This window comes from Coccinella septempunctata, chromosome 5 (assembly GCF_907165205.1).
Source record: "Coccinella septempunctata chromosome 5, icCocSept1.1, whole genome shotgun sequence".
NCBI lineage: Eukaryota > Metazoa > Arthropoda > Insecta > Coleoptera > Coccinellidae > Coccinella > Coccinella septempunctata.
This window is the reverse complement of record NC_058193.1, coordinates 1,529,487-1,550,128: the sequence shown is the minus strand read 5'-3', so window position 1 is coordinate 1,550,128 and position 20,642 is coordinate 1,529,487. Positions and strand designations below refer to the sequence as shown.

At 35.7% G+C, this 20,642-nt stretch overlaps 1 protein-coding gene across 1 annotated transcript in view; it reads left to right on the top strand.

Moving 5' to 3' along the window:
- The window catches only part of LOC123313404 (elongation of very long chain fatty acids protein AAEL008004), a 68,500-nt gene extending 58,184 nt beyond the window's left edge, over nucleotides 1-10,316 (top strand). The window contains exons 3-8 of the mRNA XM_044898277.1: nucleotides 4,440-4,630; nucleotides 5,084-5,164; nucleotides 5,229-5,391; nucleotides 5,827-5,963; nucleotides 6,044-6,232; nucleotides 9,132-10,316. Coding sequence (XP_044754212.1) covers nucleotides 4,440-4,630; nucleotides 5,084-5,164; nucleotides 5,229-5,391; nucleotides 5,827-5,963; nucleotides 6,044-6,232; nucleotides 9,132-9,320 — 950 coding nt within the window. The 3' untranslated portion in view covers nucleotides 9,321-10,316. The remainder of the gene's footprint in view (nucleotides 1-4,439; nucleotides 4,631-5,083; nucleotides 5,165-5,228; nucleotides 5,392-5,826; nucleotides 5,964-6,043; nucleotides 6,233-9,131) is intronic.
- Nucleotides 10,317-20,642: the final 10,326 nt, after the last annotated feature.

Genomic DNA, 20,642 nt, shown 5'->3' with positions numbered 1-20,642 from the left:
TACTGGAAACACGTTTTGACGCGTACTCAAACGCTACATATAAACGCCGCATCTGAACAAGCTCAAAGTGTCATATAGTGATATAATTGTGTGGTTTTACGGTACCTACTGAATTGTGTCATTGTAACAAATGAAAGAAAAGACCTAAGATGATATAAATCCATTCACTCGAGAATTTGTGAAAAAAATCAGTACATTCCTTAACGAGCACGTAATTTCACTCATAACTGACTAGTAGATATGATGAATATTCCGTGTGAGTTGAGCACTATACTTTTTCTGCAGCTAATACGTAAAATGGCGAAATTTGTAATTATCATTGCGCATTATAACTTTCACTTTGTCAAACCGTTTTGATGCTCATCTGCAGGGTGACTAATGTCCTAAGAAACAACGCCTCACTGTAAGAGGACCTCAAACTAAAGAAGGATTGGGGGTTTGAATTTCCAATAAGGATATTGGTTCCAGAGATATAGCTATAAAGTCCCATATCTTTGTTAATATGGAAAATTTTACGCTGATATTTCTCAAACTTGTCACTATAAGCATCCTACATCAGCTCAATATAAAATTGCTGGCCCGTATTCAAAAATTTCGATTTACTTGTCACCAGTCATCTTTTATATTATTTCATGACTGCCAACACAGCAACATTGAACTCTAAAAGTTCTTCTAGAGTTCAATGCACAGCAATCACTCCATTCCACAGGATTCCCTGATTTTGACTCTGTCGTGTACTTCTGGGCTAGATAGACAACAATATTGAGAGAACTCACCTCGATTTTCGTGGAAACTCTATAGGTGAAGACCGTACTCATCTGTTTCTGAGAGATGGCCAAATCTTTATACTTTTTTAATTTTTCTAAATGTACTACTCACCACTCCTCTGAATCATCCAAAAACGATAAAAATTTTCTTCGGGTACTTTTTCGTGACACCTACTAGTATGAAGTCCTCATCAAGAGCCTGGTCCAAGTTCCAAGGATGGAAAGTTTCACTTTCATGGAATATTCCAACAGTTTGTGAATAGAACGTGACCAAACCGCCAGAAATTGTCAAACATTGAATCCAATTCCCTTTCTTTGTGAACTGGATTCGGATATTATGCTGATGTAATAATAACCAATTGTTTCATGATTATTCGAAGATAATCCTTTTGAAAGGTCAGAAAATTTGGAAATTCGCAAATCCACTATTGTTATGGTTTGAAAATTTACATATTGGATCAAAATTTTCTTAATTTATTCCTCGAAATTCTTCGTTCAAGTGAGTCGGAATGAACTCGATATTTTTGTCTGTTTAAAATCGGTAAAGGTCACTAAAATTGTTGTACATCAATTCATTTGACAAACAATGACTATTTGGTCCCCGAAAAGATTGTTGTTTGGCAAGTGCATTCATTCTGAGTCGATGAATAGGCAACTGGTTGTGCCAGTTGCTGAGGATGATTTATTTATAGGTTTTTATCAACCCTTTTTTATCATTTATAGGGAGGAAATGGTTAAACAATTTTCGCTTTTTTATGTATCTACTACTTAATAATTTTCTTCAAATTATACAGGGTGTCCGCGCCATGGGGCAGCGGTCGATTACTCTAATTCTATTGAGGTACTTTACATAAAGGACTACAGCTCCGTCCTTATTCTATGTAATTGATTCAAATTTGGACTGTGTCTAGTCAATAAATAATACACTAAAAATTTCCATATTTTGTTTCTGTTCATTATCTAAACATTTTTGTTCGCTTCAAGTTGTTTTGAATAATGGACAGAAAAAAAAATCTGGGTTGCCATGAAGATTTGGATGAATTTCTGTTTCTGTGTATAATATTTTTATTAAAAAAAAATTTTTTTGTGTATCAATTACATAGAATAGGGACGGAGCTATAGTTCTTTATGTAAGTTTGCTTATGTTTTCAATAAATTGAACTTTGCATCTATTGAATGGAATCCATGTTATTTGGTGTATATTAATCGTCTTGAAAAGGTTCAACGTAGATTCTTGAGATTTTTAGGATTTAAGTGTAATATGAATTTGAGTCGGGGGGATCCTGAAAATTACAATAGAAGATTGCGATATTTTAATATGATCAAACTTGAGGATCGCAGATGTATTGGTGACATCATATTTCTTCGGAAATTGATGAATGGGGACCTGGAAAGTATTTTCATCACCTCCAGACTGAATATTTACGCTCCAATAAGGAGGATTAGGCAATTTGACATCTTTCACATACCGAAGAGACAAACCAATAGCGCTATGAACTCTCCTGTTCATAGAATGCTCAGTCAATGTAACAGCTTTGAAGAAGTAATTGACACATTTTTTCTCAGCACAATTTCTGTCAAGTCAAGGCTAAAGAGTTATTTCATCACATCTTACCATTGATCGCGGTATTCTGACTTTCGGCCCACATAGATGATGTATACTGTTGTGGTGGTTTTTTCTTTTTATATTGAATACGTAATTTTAATTCTCCAGCATTTTTCTTGAAGGTACTTCTATTTTTTTTTCTAAATTGTGACCTTTTTTTGGGTATTTAATTACCTGTATGTGTCCTGATTAACAACAATAAACAACAACAAAAAGTACCTAAAACTGTTAAAATATTAATAAAAAGTCAAATTTCTTCAAAACCGTTGAGAATTCAGACATAGTTGTGTTATCAAACTTACATATATTAAAATTTAACAAGGATTTTAAAAATGTAAGAATATATAATAAGGTTCTTTATTTTTTCTACAGGTAAACACCCAATTCCAGAAAATCTTACAAATAACATTACATGAGTGAAACGAAAAAGAAATCTCAAACAAGTTAAAATAAAGTAACATATTATATATAAATAATATAGGTGGAATTCATCAAGTATAATAAATCAAATTAAAATCACCCAATACATCCAATTTTGAACACAGAAAAAAACATATTGATGAACCAATCATTATAGTTCATTTCGATCAAGTAAAAAATTTCAAAAACATCCAACTAACAACCCGAAATCCCATTAACAATGAACACATATGCCGAACAGGTGACTGGACAAGTTAATTCGTCCTGGGAGTACTCAAATAGAATATATAGGCTGTTCCGTTTAAAATAATCATGTTGATAGTTGTGCAGAAGAAACGAAACACTTTGTATAGTTGTCGATAATTTTAGAAGATGCTCTACTTAGGCCCGGTACTTTCACCTTCGAATAAATTTCATTAGCTGTGAATAGGTACCTGTCAAATAATTTCCTATCTGAAGGATACCTTATTTCGGTGCTTTCAGATGAAATTATTTGACGAATAACAATTCTATGAAAAGACGGTATACTACTTTTCACTGATTAATATAAAATAAGGCACTGCATTGTAGAAATTGTCATAATTCCAACTAGAAAGCAAATATTTCGTAAAAATCACACAAAGAATAACCATACATCTAGAATCTTAAAAATTCAACCAATAATGACGTATCGACATTCGATCTATGACAAATAAATTCTTTTAATTAAGTTTCAATGACAGATTTATTCGATGAATAACACTATCTGAAAGTGAAAAGACTGCATTTTTACTTATCCTAAGATTGAGACTTATTTATCGAATAAATTTAGTTATTCGCACGTGAAAGTACTTGGCCTTAAAGTTTTATTTGAAACTCTTTTTTGTGAAGTTAATAGAATTAGACCGCTGCCCCATGGCGCGGACACTCTGTATACACATAATATGTACTACTGTTAATATAATTTATGAATTTTATAATTTTTTTTCATTAAGTGGTGCACGAAAGATTTCAAAATTTTTGGAAGTTATATGAAAGGAAATCGTGTTTGTTTTTTGACACGAAAATTGCGTATTGAGGAAAAATTTCAGATGTCATTTTCATTTTTCCCAAAGTGAATGGACATTTCGATTGTTAATATTTTTCAATTTACAAAAAACACATGCATCTTCCTCAATAGCTGCGAATGCTTCTGTTAAAGTTATACTGAAAATTTTTTTTCTGAAAACTTCAACTTCCTATGTAGTTCAAAAGTGAAAGAACTTCTACACTCTACACAATTGAAATTTTTCAAATAAGTGTTCGTAATGTTCGTATCGTGAATTTTTTGAGTATTTTAGAAAAAGATGCAGTATACATAATTTGAAAATAACTTTAGGCAAGGGCGTCGCTAGCCATTGGGCTAGGAACACACAACAAAATTCATCCTGAATGCAGTGAATGCCGTCTTGTGATTTTTGTAATTTATGTCAAGCCTCTATGGGGGCAAATGCACCCGAGTCTGCACCCCCTTCTGGGAAGGGCGATGCATTTGGGCAGAATGCTAACGCTCTCGTTCATAGAAAAAGAACCCAAGTAATCATAATTACAACGCATTTCAATGTTCACAATGTTATTAAGAAGTTTATGTTTTGTTTTATAATTCTTAACTATTATTTACGTTTCAGATCCGAGGGTGAACAATTGGTCTATGATGAGCAGCCCTCTCCCCACCCTTTTCATATGCCTATTTTACGTGTATTTCTCAAAAGTACTGGGGCCAAAATTGATGGAAAACAGGAAACCTTTTCAACTTAGGAGCGTTTTAATTGTATACAATTTTTTGCAGACAGTCTTCAGTGCGTGGATATTTTATGAGGTAAGTGTATCCTTAATAAATTACAATACAAATTATATATACGGAATGGGCAAGATGACATTGGATGTTATGGCAGCCCTGTAACCATAGGCGGAAAAATATAGAATATGCCATCCATTCATTTTTCTCTAGGTAATACGCTCACAGAGCTGCCATTCAATCCCATCGAATTTGGCTCACTCTGTATATAGATCGAAATTTTCCAGTCAAACTTAGGAAAAGTTCTTATTGTTCTGCGATTCAAAGTAAAATTATAACAATATCCATTTTATTGCTTCTAAATCGCACCGTATTCCGGATTTAAAAATACACCCTGGTCTGAACAAGACCTTAAATACAAAGTGTATTTTATTTTATGAGGGAGACCTATTGTTCGATCATATGTTCAAATTATTTGAAACTCGGTCTGTATAATAGGTACTTTCATTTAATTCATGTTTTTCTTTTTCACAGTACCTCATGAGTGGATGGTGGGGAGCTTATAGTTTTAGGTGTCAACCTGTTGATTACTCGAATAATCCTGTTGCTATGAGAGTAAGTTCTATTTCTTTTTGAAAATGTGTAAATTTTACTACAACCATCTAAATCCATTTTTCAGATGGCAAATACTTGTTGGTGGTACTATTTCTCCAAATTTACTGAATTTCTCGATACCATTTTCTTCATTATGAGGAAGAAATTCAGTCAGGTATCTACACTACATGTGATTCATCATGGATGTATGCCTTTCTCTGTATGGATGGGACTGAAATTTGCTCCAGGTAATTGATTCTTGCAGTAAAATATCTATTACTGATTTTGAATTACATTTCGGTCTCTTTAGATATATGGGAAATCGAAAATTTGATGGAAATTTTCTTGCCGAATCTTGTTCAATCTTTAATTCAAATCCGGCAAATGTTTGATGATCGCGAACATTTCAAGAAACTTCAAAATAAATTCTCTAGAGATAATACCCGCGAATACGCAATTCAGATGCTTATAACTCGAAATTATCTGCTTACTCGAACCCTGAATGTATCCTGAAAATTTCAAGTACTTAGGTATCTAGTTCTATTTCTCCAGAAGTAGGGCAAACAAGCTCGTAGAAAATATAAATTTTTGTATCCCATGCAATGGGAAATTTCATCCTTATTTTCAACTAGTTGCAGAAGCTCACCAATACAGACTTTAAATATAATTTTTAAAATTTGCAGGTGGACACAGCACCTTTTTCGCACTGTTGAACACTTTTGTACATATAATCATGTACTTCTATTATATGGTTTCTGCAATGGGGCCTGAATATCAGAAATATATCTGGTGGAAAAAGCATCTGACCACTCTCCAAATAGTAAGTCTACCAAATCTACTATTATCAATCATTAAAATATTTATTATGAAAAATAATATTTAAATTACAATTTTTTTCAGGTCCAATTCATCGCGATTTTTGCACATCAATTCCAGCTTCTATTCACTGAATGCAACTACCCAAAAACCTTCATGGTTTGGATTGCCCTTCATGGAATTCTCTTCATGTTCCTCTTCTCTGACTTTTACAAAGTCAAATATTCCCAATCCAAAGGCAAGAGCAGAAATATTAACGGTGGTTTATGTATGGTGAGTTTCATTTTAACATATTACCCACAATCATCAGTGACATGCAATAAACTACTGTTTGAAGGATTAAAGTTTCAGGAATCTCAAGCCATGTTGTATGTATTTCACTCCAACTTTGATTAAAAAATTCTACATTCACGAAAAATTGCCTACTTTCCATTGAGATTTCATCAAAACTTCCCTATGTGGAATGGAAACCTATGTTATATTTATCGAAATATGATTTTAATCTTTAAAACGATTGAATATTAATTATTGAATATTACCTACATTCAGAATTAACCAATAAAAATTACCCTATCAATGTTTCTAAGATAAAGAAGTGTCTACGCCGTTTTAGTGGTCAGTTCAAAAAGAGAAAATGAATATCTTACTTCAGAAACCACTAATTTATATGGGGTTTCATTATAATTCAATTCAATCAGTTCGTCATCTGGGAAAATCAGAAACTATTGAAATACTCGTAACTTCCAAGTGTTCTGGCAACACCCCACATTCTGGAAGTCTTTCTCGCTTTACTGGCCTTTACGCCCTATACGGATTTCGATAAAGGCCAGTGGTATAAACTCCAATTCTTCGGACTCCAGATCAATATAAATCATAGATCTCTTACAGCGTAATTTAGAAAATTTTCCGGTTTTGCATGACAATGCGACAAAACTGTAATTTCTTTTATCGTCTTCGACGACATTTCCCTGTTTCTGTCCGTGTCATGGCAGGAACCACAATTTTTCAGCTTATCAGTCAGTCAGGGAATCTCAACAAATCAATTACATTCGCCAAGAGGAAGAATAATAAACAGTGAACTGCAAAAGGTGTGAATGAAAATGAATTTCGCAGACGGGAAAAGTGAATGAATGTGAATATTTTCCTTTTTCAATATTGAATTATTCGATAATTAATTAAATAATTAGAATTGAATGCGTTACTCATCAGAAACGTGTTATTTGTTAAATATCTTGAAAATAGTTCATTTTAAGCATATGGATGATAAAAAATTAGTCATTAGTTTTTAGGAGTAAAATCATAATTGGATGAAAAAATATGGATTTTCTTTCGCAATGAGGAAGTTTTTAATGAAAACTCGAATCAAGGATCGGAATTTTTCATTATGTAATTCTGTGTGAACCTTGTATTTCATCTGAAATACGTGGATCTGAATATTCTTTTATTGATGGTATTAAGTTTCATTTTCGAAACAATTTTATTCTTTTGTTTGAAAATTTGAACTATTTAGACTGAGTCAGAGCCACTACGTCTTATTAAAAAGGGTAAGGAAGGGAGCAAAAATTTATGCAGAGATCTAATTTTCGAGTGAGAAAGCTTAGTTCGCATCGATTTATTTGGTATTTGGGTGCGATTGGCTTCTAACGGAATGTCCTCTGCTGCACTTGCTCGTCATCGTTGGCTGAACTATGCGGTACTCGGGAGCTCAAATAAGAGTGAAACCGATCTATTGCATCGATGGCATGTTCTATATTGTTAATAATTAATATGAAGGACGTGAACAAACTCAAAATTAATTCGAATACATAACACCTGCTGTTGGAAATTAGATTGGCTCAAGTTCAGAATAAACTCTTCGCCAATGAAACTCACTTTGTGATACAATGCGTATTTTGATTCAATCAATTCGACGGAGTTCGATCTATACTCTCAATGAATATCAAATCAGAACTAACCAAAAAGGAGTGAAATATCTCATTCCTAAAAGATATGGGTTCCAATAGCAAAGTATAGGGTTTTTCAACAGAACTTTGTTTTGTAAATCAAAATAAAACAATGAATTCAGATGACAATGATTCAAATTTTTATTTTATTCAGAAAATGATGGTTTGGCAATTATGAATGGAAAGTGAAATGGAATTCATTGTAACAAGTTTCTACTATTGATATATCAAAAACCAAATGTCAAAACTTTCATGTAGTTCCAGTGGGGCCATAGTGAAAAACGAAAGTTCTTGTTGAAAAACCCTATATATGGTTCACACTGCCGAACACTTCTCAGGATTGTCATTCAACACTTCGACCACTAGCACTTATATATTGTCGACTGAACCAATCGCATTTGACATATTTATTGTCGTCGAGAATTCTGAATAAGAGAGGGATTTGGTTCACTCGTGTGAATTTATCTAAATACCTGCTAATTGAAAATCGACAAGTGTTACGAAGTAGCAAACCATCATCACTCAAAGTGGTCTTCATTTGACCTCGTCAGAGCAACACAACTCATACCTCGACCTTGATGGCCCCCTAATTCGATATCAGCAGCCGGTATAATGAAGGAGTGCACCCTAGAGCCATCTGTGTATATCACTTTAATCAAGCAGATAGAGAGGGACGCTGGAAACGTTCGGTTGCTTCGGAAATGGAAATCATAAAACGGATATCTCCCTCAAAATAAGGCAGTTGTTACCTTAATTAATTTCTAGTATTAAATACCTGCCTTACTTTGAAGGGAAATCCATTTTATGATTATCTACTCCAATGAAAACTATGAATTCAACTTATACTCATTTCATTTATAACCAAGCAAACAGTAGCTCTGCAAGTTCAGTCAAATATAAACTTTTCATTATCAATTCTTGAGAATCATGTGAAATTCTTGTTTCTAAATATTCTGATGCGGAAAAAACAGTAAGGTGTTTGTATTCCAATCTTTAAATATCGATAAATGAAAGAATTTTGTAAGCCTGTTTCAGGGAACTGTAGAGAGCAGAAAGGTTATACAGTTCAAATTTGAACCGAGTTCAATCTGTCGAAATTGTACGGAATTGCCATAGTTGACCTGGGTTCAAACTTAACTTAAACTCAGCTTGAACTCGAAGTGTACAACTGGGCCTAGATGTCCTCAATTTCTTCTTATTTTATGCTTCATTGGTTCTTTTTTTTATAGCCTATCCTTGATGAGAAAGAGAACCAACTAACCCATAGAAAGAGCGACAGCAGTGGAACTCTCAACAATACGTATATCAAGAGTGATTTATCAGACTCCTACAAAGCCTGTTACTCCAATGGCAGTACCAAAGGATTCGTTACTCAAACAAATGAAATTCAAGACTCGACAATAAAAAAAGATGATTAGGATTGGCAAACTTTTGTTAGTTAGCTCTCCAATTCCTTGGGTGTATGTGATAATGTTCTACAGTTGGGAAGAGGGTATCAGAAATATTGTAGAAACTGGTGGGAGAAAAGTTTTTTATCAGGTTCGCTGTTTTTGTCCTTGTTCAAAATTAATTTTTGAGAAGAGACGACATACTAAAAATGGACAGTATAATTCTACTCTAGTTCAAATGTAATGAACTATTCCAACTATAAAACACCCAAGAATTATTTCATCGCTGTCCTTATTATCGATATTATTAAGGCAAAGAAATTGCAATTTAGTGTTGAACTAAATCTCGTTAATTTCGAATTAGGTCTACGCTTTCATAGGCCGTAAATTTGTTTCACGAAGATACAATTGCAGTCCATATTTTCGTGTTGCTTTTTTAATGTCGAATCTCTGAAAAATTGTAAATAGATACTTATAGTAATAGGTAATTTATAAGAATCAACCATTAGCATTTTTACTATGAATCATTTTATTAAGAATTTCTTATATCTGGTTTTATGTGTTTAGATATTTAAAATGTGATACATTTTCAGATTTTAAGAAAAATATAGTGAGGTCCATATTGCCTTAATAAAAATTTGTTGATTCCCAGCTATGCATTGGATAATTTTAATGATATAAAATTATTTTTATTGCACAAAATGGGTACAATCCTCGAAATTGCAATTCTAAAAAATTAGTCGTTTTATTTGTTGAATGTTACAAATTTGTCTTTTCTCATTTAGAATTCGAATATAATGCATCTTATTTTTACAATACCACTACATACTTATAATGATTTTTTACATGAAAAAATTAGCAATGCAACTAAGCTTTTAAGCCCAATTCAAGGAATTTTGTCATCTTGGCACATTGTGAAGTTTTTTTTATATGAGTTGAGGTGAACTGCATTGCACTTCTTTGAGTTTTCAAATGTAAAGTATTTTTGTATATAAACTATTTCAATAAAAATATTTCGATAAATAATTTGTTTGTTTGTTCTATTAATTATAATATGTGAATCGATACTAGTAATTAATTTCCAGAATTTGTAATGAGAATAATATAAGTAAAATGCGGCTTTCCCCACAAACGGCGAAATGGGGTAACCTGCTTTGCGATGGCTGATCGGAGCTGTTTTCTCCTCCTTTGGTGGACGGAGTAAAAGCGGGATTCGTCAGTTTTCAAATTAGCAAGAATTCAGTATCGATCCGATAAATCGCTTCGAATTAGAATACGGCCACTTATTTAAAAAATGGAAAAATAATTAAATATTTTTTCACACACCCTTGGGGTACAAACTCAGTCGGAGGAGGTTGAATTAAATTTCAATTCTTTCGAGCCGGTATGATGGGCTGGTTATTATGAGCAAGGGCGCCTCAATTGAATTCGATTCGGATGATGATGATTTGAATAATAATTAAAGACATGAGTTACCTGCAAGTAATAATAATGTCTTCATTCCAAAAAAACGATACACCTCAGGGTATCTTTCACCAAGAAGGTGCTCTACCACTTAACCCTTATGTCCAATTTTATCTTCGAATGGAGCACATACGAAATAAACACAATATGTGATGTGAATGAAGAAAAAATTTAGCTAATAGGGAATACTCCTTCTGACGGAAATGATGTATTTTTTATGAAATATCTTTGAAACGTCACATTTTGAAATAACCATTTCAACCGTTTCCCAAAAAAAATTATTTTAAGCACTTAAAAATGAAAAATAAAAATGGGTATTTAAAGCGTTTCTTGAGAATTGCACAAGCTGGCAACATCGAATGAAATATGCCTTGATGATAAAGGACAACAAATGCATTATCTTGATGAGATGGACAAAGATGGCTGTCTATGAAGTCTGCGACGAACGAGGAAGGTCGTAAAATTTTATGGGATTTTTATGGCCGGTTGCAGTTGAAGCTCGCCAGTAAGTACGCGCCTGTAGATCAACAGCTGTTATTTTATAAACGAGACATTGTTCTTTTCATTGTCTTGTATGCGGTGTTGCCAAATCGTAAACTCCGCACAAAGCGATTCAAATTCAAAAACCCCTTATTTGAAGGATGATTTTGAATAGTTTCTGAATTCAGTCCTATACCTCAGCTTTTTCTGAAGATGGGGGGGCCATGTCATTACTATGATTTTATATGGTATTCTAAACAAATTTTCCTAGGCAACCAACGAAGCTTCTTCAACTTTGTGAGATATGTGCGTATTTTCTAATTCCATGTATAAACCTAATACAGCTATTTTGAACACGTTGAATTCGACTTACACCAGAGTTGTTTACATTAAATATAATGACATCATTCCATGAATAACTCGGAAAACACAATGGAAATGCATTCAAATACGACAAGGATGATGACTTCGACAGAGCCAAGAAAGAGAGTTGATCAGTGGTATGAGAAGTTTTTAACTACCCTAAAGAAAATCTCATCAGAAGAAAGAAAAATTGAAAGGGAAACCTACTTTCGTATTACACAAAACTCCAAAAATAGTGCCCCCAGTGTCGATTATATTCCTTGGAAAATAATCAAAAAACTGAGCGATAAAATACACGAACATGGAGCACTCGAAAGCAAAAAAATACAGACCGATAACCCTTTGCCAGTACTGGGGAAAATTTAGGAGAAGATAATAAAATTAAAATTATCAGAAAACCTGCAAGATAAACTTCCTGCCTCACAATTCAGCTTCCATATTCTGAAATCTACCACACACCCACTGTCTATCTTGATCTCCAACACTCAACCAAAATATCACTTTCAAGTATTTTGGAACATCGGCAATCAGCTTGGATAAAAATAAAGCCTTTGATAGTGTGTGGCACAAAGGTCTCTTATTCAAACTAATCAAGATAAAAACACCTAGAAATCTTTTAAGTATCATAAGGAATTTCTTGGAAGATCGCCAACTATTGGTCAGAATAAAGAACAGTAAATCATACATTTTTGCACCACAACAAGGTACCTACACCGCGAGGTTCTCCACTTTCACCGTTACTATACAACATCTACTGTTCGGACATATTTAACACTAATAGCCCACTACAATATGTTCTACAGTATGCAGACGACACTCTTTTGATATCCCACGAGAAGGAAGTTGATGAAATGTATAGAACAACTACAAGAACTAATGAAAAATATAGAAATATGGTTCCTCACTTCATAATCTTCAATCATAAAATATCAAGCAACTCTCCAACAATATTCAAAAGTAGTGAGCAAAAACATCCACAACAGGCAATAAAATACTTTGGAGTGTATATGTAGACAATAAAATGAATTTAAGCAAATGAAAAAAAAAACAACATCCAGGGAAAAGCATTTCTCCAAACTTGTAATCGGAAACCAAGGTCTTTCTGTTAAAAGTCAATATGCATGCAGACCAATATTTTGGAGTATGCCCATCCAATTTTGATTGATTGCAGAAATCCAGCTATTCAAAGATACAACCTATTTCGGACAGATTTAGTTCCTTACCTCAAGATTCTATGCCAGACATCGTGAAACTCTACCAAGAAGATCCCGTCAACAATCCAACAAAAAAGTTTCCTACAAAAACCCTTCTTAAGAAACTACAACAAAAAGATGGAAATTTATAATTGATTACTATGTTGTACATACAATTTACAGAGCTCCAGAGCTGAAGGACCAAGGTCGATGGATCTTGTCGATGACAATAAAGAATAGTTCTCTCTCTCTCTCTCCATTAATAAGGAGCAAACAAGAATCTCACATATTTCCTTCAGATCTGAAACATTCTGAGCTGACATAAGAAATGATGCATCATCCGCGAAGAGAACGATCAAGACATTCAACAAAAGACCCTATGTACTCCGACAGGTCATCAAACAGAATGAAGTGTAAAGGACCAAGAACGAATCCTTGAGGTACACCCCTATCTCCTGGATACCTTCTCGATTAGGGCTGGACCAATCGAACAAATAACGAACGACCGTCCAAATGGTCCTGTATCTGTGTGTCCTGTGTTTAGCGGAATTTTCATATCTAACTGGGGTTTTAATACAGAAAAACAAGAATAGAATATAAAAGATCCAGATGTCTAGTTTTAGTCAAATATACTATACATTGAAACATCCGAATTCCCTGAGTCCCAGTCGCCGCTCGAAATCTTTACGACTGGTTTCGCTTCTGCGTCGGACCACAGCCTTCTAAGGGACTTTATAGACGGCTGTGGTCGCATCAAAGAGTAACAACAAGTTACTCTTTGGTCGCATCGAATGCTCCAGAGACTCTGAATGTCTCTGAATGCTCATATAATATAGCGTATGGTCCGTATATACACATTTGGTAACCGAAAGTTACCAGAGCGGTTACTCTGGTGACTGATATTGAACCGAATTGTCAGGAATTCAACATATACGGACCGCCCACTTACTTACCAGAAGAAACCAAAGTGTATATACGGACCACAGCCATAATAATAATAATGAGCCCTCCGTGGTTCTGCATGGCCCTGAATCCCTTGTCTCATAGATTGAATTCTACGGACTACGGATTTGACATCAAGAGCAGCAGTAGAACTATGATGAAACTGAATCATCTCCTTTACATGGACGATTTGAAACTCTTCGCATCTACCAAAAAGCAAATGCAACTGATGCTGAAAATGGTAAAAGGATTCTCGGAAGACATCAAAATGTAGTTTGGACTAGAAAAATGTCGACTGCTAAACATAACGAGAGGGAAAATAGAAGATGGTACGTTCAAACTCAAGGATGGTGCAGAAATTGAAGCATTAAAGGAATATTGTTGCCCGAGACAGAGGGCTTTATCCTCGCCATCCAGGACCAGGTGATTCCAAAAAGGAACTACATGAAATATATCGCTAAGGATGCCTCGGTGACGGACGATAGCTGTCGTTATGGCTGTGCGAAACATGAAACTATCCAGCACATCGCCGGGGATGTCAGAAGTTCGCGGGCACGGAGTACAAGAGTAGACTTGATGCTGTAGCCAAGATTCTTCACCAAGAATTGGCATTAAAACGCCAACTTCTAAGTTCGAAAAAGGTTCCTCATTACAATAACCATCCGGATGCTGTATTAGAAAATGAACATCACAAGCTCTACTGGGATCGCACGGTTCTCACCGACCGAAAAATAACTCACAATAGACCATACCTCATATTGCTCAATATAAGGATGAGGACAGAGCACTTTTTATCGACGTGGCGATTCTAAATAATAACAATCTTCCAGATAGACATACCGAAAAAATTTCAAAATATAGAGATCTAGAGGAACAAACCAGGAGACAGTGGATGCTGAAATATATCAAGACCATACCTATTGTAATTTCATCTACAGGCCTGATACCGAAGAAACTACTAGAGGAAACTTGAGTTGGACGAAAATATCTATAGTCAGGCAGAAGGCGGTATTGCTGGGAAAGGCGGAAGTACATGGGGAATTCAGAGGAACACCGTCTGCTTCGACAGGAAGTGCGGGTGGATCAGGAATCCAACCGACAGCAAAAAACCGAGGAGCGGCCCGAACCCGACCACCCGACCACTAGCCTGAAAACCTGGAAAGGCCTCCAACAGAGCTTAATCCTTTTGATATCTGAGATATCTGGAATAAATGAATGTTCCTCTGGAGAGTAGTATGAAAGCCGCAAGTTTAAAGTCATATTAAGCCTTTATTTTCTCCAATTGATTTTTTCAACCCAATTACAGAGGAAAAATGTGTAAAAAATACAATAAGAAACACATCAGCACATAGTCATGCTCAATATAGTTATTATACATGAAAAAAATCAATTATTATAATATATACAAAGTTAAATCTAGAAAATATCAAATTCTACATAAACTTGGAGCAATTTATACATAGAGTCAATGCACGTCACACCTATGTGTGACGATTTTCGTTGCCAGCTCTCGGACTATAATGTTTTTATTTCAATGGCATCCTAGCTCAAACAGGAACGGAGATAATGACTGATGTTGAAATCACCCAAATTTCAATTTTGGCCTAGAACTCGAAATCAAAAAAAGATAGAGGAATTATGTTGATTGCATTTTCAGTTTCCTGAAGAAAGGTAATCTCTTCTTTACCCCCATGGTTCTTCGTGAAAATAAAATAAGTATATAAACATTACAACCTACAAAAGTGAACTCAAATGGTGAAATACTTTAATACTATGGAGGGTATGGTATATTTAATACAAGGATTATATATTTTCATTAGATCTATCAAAGAGTATCAGCTATTGATATATAATCTTTGCTATAATCTTAAATCTTTGATTTAATACTTAACTACCCTCCATTCATGTTTGTCTTATGCCAGTCCCCAGCGAGCACAAACATCCCTGGGATGTTTTGGGATGTTTCGAAAATGTTGGCATGTGGATGTTTCTTTGAAACGTAACATGCACTTCCCAAAGAGGTCTCCAAAGGCTATTGGAAATCTCTATTTGTTCTGATCTGTGCCATCTGTGGCATTTCTTCGTCTACCTACTGAGAGGTACTTTCGTGTTGAAAATAATGTAAACGTGTGGATATCTTCTCTTGGCGTCGCTTAGTTTGCCTTGAGAGGTTTATTCCAAATGAACAATACAATTCACCTATTTCATTTTGCCGCCATTTCCACTTTCTTCGTAGTTTGGACTGTGGACTGTTCGGAGTTGAAAGTTGATTGGTGATTTGTATAATATTAACTACTTCTGTGTTGGTTTTGATTGTGAATTTAGGATCGATCTCTTCAAAGTAACCAAATACAATTAATAAGTAAGTATTACATGAATTGAATGTATAGTATAATGTCCAGAAACATACATATAACCTCAAAAGAATCCACGCTGCGTGGTTAATATTGTTTGTGTATTTGGGACTAGGTATAAGAAATCATTGTATTTTGGTTGGAATAATCGAATGGTATATGGAAGGTTATTATAATTAGTCAAGAAATAACTTTATAAAGCTTAAAGCCATATCATCGAGGATTTCAAAATATTTCGATAATCTATCTCTGCCGTTGATAATTCCCAGAATATTTTGTAAGATTACTCTTCCGACGATGATAATAATCATTCATCACTTGTGAATCACAAAATAATTCAAATTGTCCCAGAAAGAAAAGTTCTTGTTTTTGAAAACTCCTTTAAATTGATGTATTGTATCTTTAAATACCAGTACAAATAATGAAATAAATGAAATCGTTTCGCAAATCCACCTGGTCAGGAGCTATACAACTCAAATCTTCCAGATCCCTTCATGCAGCTATTTTCTCTGTTATTTTAATTGGAAAAAATCATCTTAACCTTCATATATTTTGTGAATTAATTGTTTGAATTGTTTTTATTTTGTAGATGTGATCCATAAAAAATTCCAAATCACTAGGAAAGTATTCGAACTCTATGCCAAAGATTGGTTTAGGCATATTAGGCAGAGGAGGAGGGACGATAAAATGAAGGGAAAATAAATTTTTCATGATTTTTTTTTCATTTTCCCTTTCGGTACATCTAAAATTATAATCAGTTTATTTTCTATTATTTCTGTTTTTTTTTTATATAAATGTGATATTTCTTTTTAGTTATTTATGTTTGTTTTATTGAATGTGATATATTTTTTTGTTTATTCTCCCTTTCTGTAGTATAATATTTATCAATTGTTCTTTGTTGTTCAATTTTTCATGTGAAATATGATTTCTTTTCCTTTTGTACCTGTTGAAGTATCATTAAATTATTTTTATTCTTATATAGTATTCTGTATTTCATTTAAAAACTTTGTAGTTCATTCAAAATTGAATGTGGTATCCTCAAACATTCAAACGAAAGAAAAAAGGCCTCACAAAAGAATTTCATATAAAGTCTTACAAACAGCGATTTCGTGTGCGCAAAGCGCTTTAGAAATGTTCTATTGTGTACATGAAATGGCTATCAAAAAAACTTCTGAGTAGTTCTTTTTGTGACATCCCAGGGACATCCATATAATAGCCGCCTGCGGCGGACATTGGCTGTTCTATAAAAGTTCTATTCATGTATAAACAGAACATCGCAGTGGATGTTCAATGTCTCGAAATCTCTTACTTTTAACATCTCTGAGATGTTTTTGTGCTCGCTGGGTCGCATATATCTAATAATCTAATACGGAATATAATAGATATATGGCCCAGAGACAGAGTTGTCTGCCATAGACCTAATAATACATATTTTATTAGGTCTATGAATATGGCCTATGGAGAGTAGTGTAAGGGGTGTAATAAGGGGGAAGGATGCGTTTTATAGCCTCTCCTCTCAAATGCCAACCTCACCTTCTCGCGGTGCACCCTGTTCTTACGAACGAGGCTCTGGCGACAGAATATGAGCGGTATATCTCTGTTTCCCTCAATCACCTAGCCCAAAAATTGGCTTGAGCAGGAAATGGCTCTCTGCGTTGCTTAAGTTACGTCTCAGACCTTGTCGTCTCAGGTTACCTGTGCCACAAGATAATCTAGTCGTAGCCGCAACCAAAGTTGCACTGACAGCGTTACCAGTGCAGCTTTAAAACACCTTCTAACGCAGCTCCTACAAAAAGATGGATCAGTCGAACAGGACAAAATTTGTATCCGGAGGTAAAATACCCTCCCATTCGGATCTCCGGGGGAGGGTGCCTGAGCGAGTGAATCATCGTACAACAACCAATGAAAAGCACATAGCTTTTGCAGCATGGAACGTCAGAACCTTGCTAGACAACCCCAAGGCCGACCGACCAGAGAGGCGTACTGCCCTAATCGATAAGGAACTGCAACGAACATCCATTGCAATAGTTGCCTTAAGCGAGACACGCTTCTCGGACGAAGGTAGCTTGGTAGAACATGCTTCTGGCAGGGCTTGCCAGAAGGCCAAATCAGACAACATGGTGTAGGCAATGCCATTAGAAACGACCTGGCCGCCAAACTAACCGAAAATCCAGTTGGCATCTCAGAACGTTTAATGACTCTACGCTTTCCTGCAGCGAACAACACGTTTGTGAACATCATTGGCAGTATACGCACCCACTTTGAACTCCTCTGACAACTCAAAGGATACTTTCTACGAATCACTCGTTGCTACATTAAGTAAAATCCCAAAACGGGAACGAATTATCCTCCTTGGAGACTTCAACGCCAGAGTGGGCAGATGTCAAGACACAGAATTATGGCCGGGAATAATAGGGAAACACGGCACAGATAGCATTAATTCGAACGGAGAACGTCTGCTGGCTCTTTGTGCAGAACATAATCTTTGTATAACGAACACCTATTTTATTACGAGACCCAATTCAAGGGGGACCTGGCGCCATCCGCGCTCAGGGCATTGGCATACTCTCGACTATGTGATCGTGAGAAGAAAAGATCTCAAAGAGGTGTTGGTCACTAAACCCAGAGCAGATCTGGAGTGCTGGACTGATCATAGGCTGGTAATCTCAAGAATGAGGATCTCAATGCTCCCAAAATACCAACGCAGGCCAAAGTTACTAAGAGAGCGCCTTCAAATCTCCAAACTACAAAACCCTTCTGCAAAGGAAAGCTTCACAGCTGCCGTCAAAGATAGCCTAACACCACCGGATTATGACGACGACATTGAGAGTCATTGGCTTCGCTTCAAATCATCTCTTACAAATTCAGCGAAAGAAATACTGGGCACAGAACGCTACCGAAAATCCCCAGACTGGTTCGCCGAGAAAGAAACTCATATCGCACCCCTTCTGGAGGCAAAACACAAAGCGATGAAAACAGCAATTAACAAGCCTAGCGATGTTGCAGCCCAAAAATGTTTTAATGACATAAAACGCGAGGTCCGTCAAGAAATAAGAAAAATCAAGGACAGCTGGTGGAAAGAAAAAGCTAGGGAAATACAAGCTTACGCCGATAACCATGACTACAGGCGTTTTTTCGAAGCTATTAAAACAGTTTATGGTCCAAGCAGAAAAGCTAACTTTCCTATAAGAGATACTATATGGAGCTATTCTAACTGATGATAGAAAAATTCTCGAAAGATGGAAGGAGCATTACTCTCAGGTCTTGAATAGAAATAACGACTCGGATTTGTCCATTTTAGACCTGCTCCCCGCGTATAGTCCGATGACATCGCTTGATGACGAAATCTCAATGTCGGAAATCATAAGTGCGATTAAAAATATGAAAAATGAAAAGTCACCTGGTCTAGACGGCATTCCAGTGGAGATATTCAAGGCCTTGGATGAAGACATTGTCAATAGTCTACTAATACTATTCCGCAAGATCTGGGAACAAGGAGATGTGCCACAAGACTTCAGAGACGCTTTAGTTATCAACCTCTATAAGAACAAAGGCGATACGTCGAATTGCAACAACTACAGGGGCATATCGTTGCTTAGTGTGGCCGGTAAAATTCTCTCGAAGATTATGGCTAATCGTATGGTTCCACTCTTGGAGAAGCTATTGCCTGAATCCCAGTGCGGCTTTAGACCAAATCGAGGTACGGTGGACCTAATTTTCACACTGCGACAGCTGCAAGAGAAGGCCCATGAACAACAATCAAGGATCTACAGCCTACATCGATCTAAGTAAGGCGTTCGATTCGGTGAATCGGAGAGCGCTATGGAAAATCATGGCACGTCTTGGAGTACCCGAAAAATTCTTAGCAGTGTGTGAAAGCCTTCATACCAACAACACCGCTAGAATACAGCATAATGGTTCTACAACCGACCATTTCTCAACCAACTCTGGATAAAACAAGGCTGCGTATTAGCGCCTTTACTGTTCAATATTTTCGCCATAGCTGTGTCGATGATTGCTGACATGAGTTTGCCTGTAAGAGGCGTTGGGATAAGATTCAGATTTGATGGAGGCTTGTTTAACCTGAAGCGCCTCAGAGCAAAAACCAGTACCAAGTTTATCACTGAACTTCAATATGCAGACGACTGTTCACTTATCGCTAGTAGCTCGGAGGATCTACAGATAATGTTGGACACCTAGAAACATATATACGAAGCTTTAGGCCTTAGACTCAATATCGACAAAACCAAAATCCTGGTTAGTCCGCCTTCCAACAGATATCAGCCTTGAGAATAAAACTCTAGAACAGGTCGAGCAGTTCAAATACTTGGGAAGCTTCATAAATACTAGGGCTAACCTTGACACGGAAATACACAACCGTATCAATTCGGCATCACGGACATTCTGGAAGCTAAAGGATAGAGTGTTTCAAAATCACGAACTAAATCTGAAGACCAAGACAGCTGTTTACAAGGCAGTGGTCCTCCCAACGCTTCTTTACGAAAGCGAAAGCTGGACGCCCTACGGGCGACATATTAAACAGCTTGAACAAACGC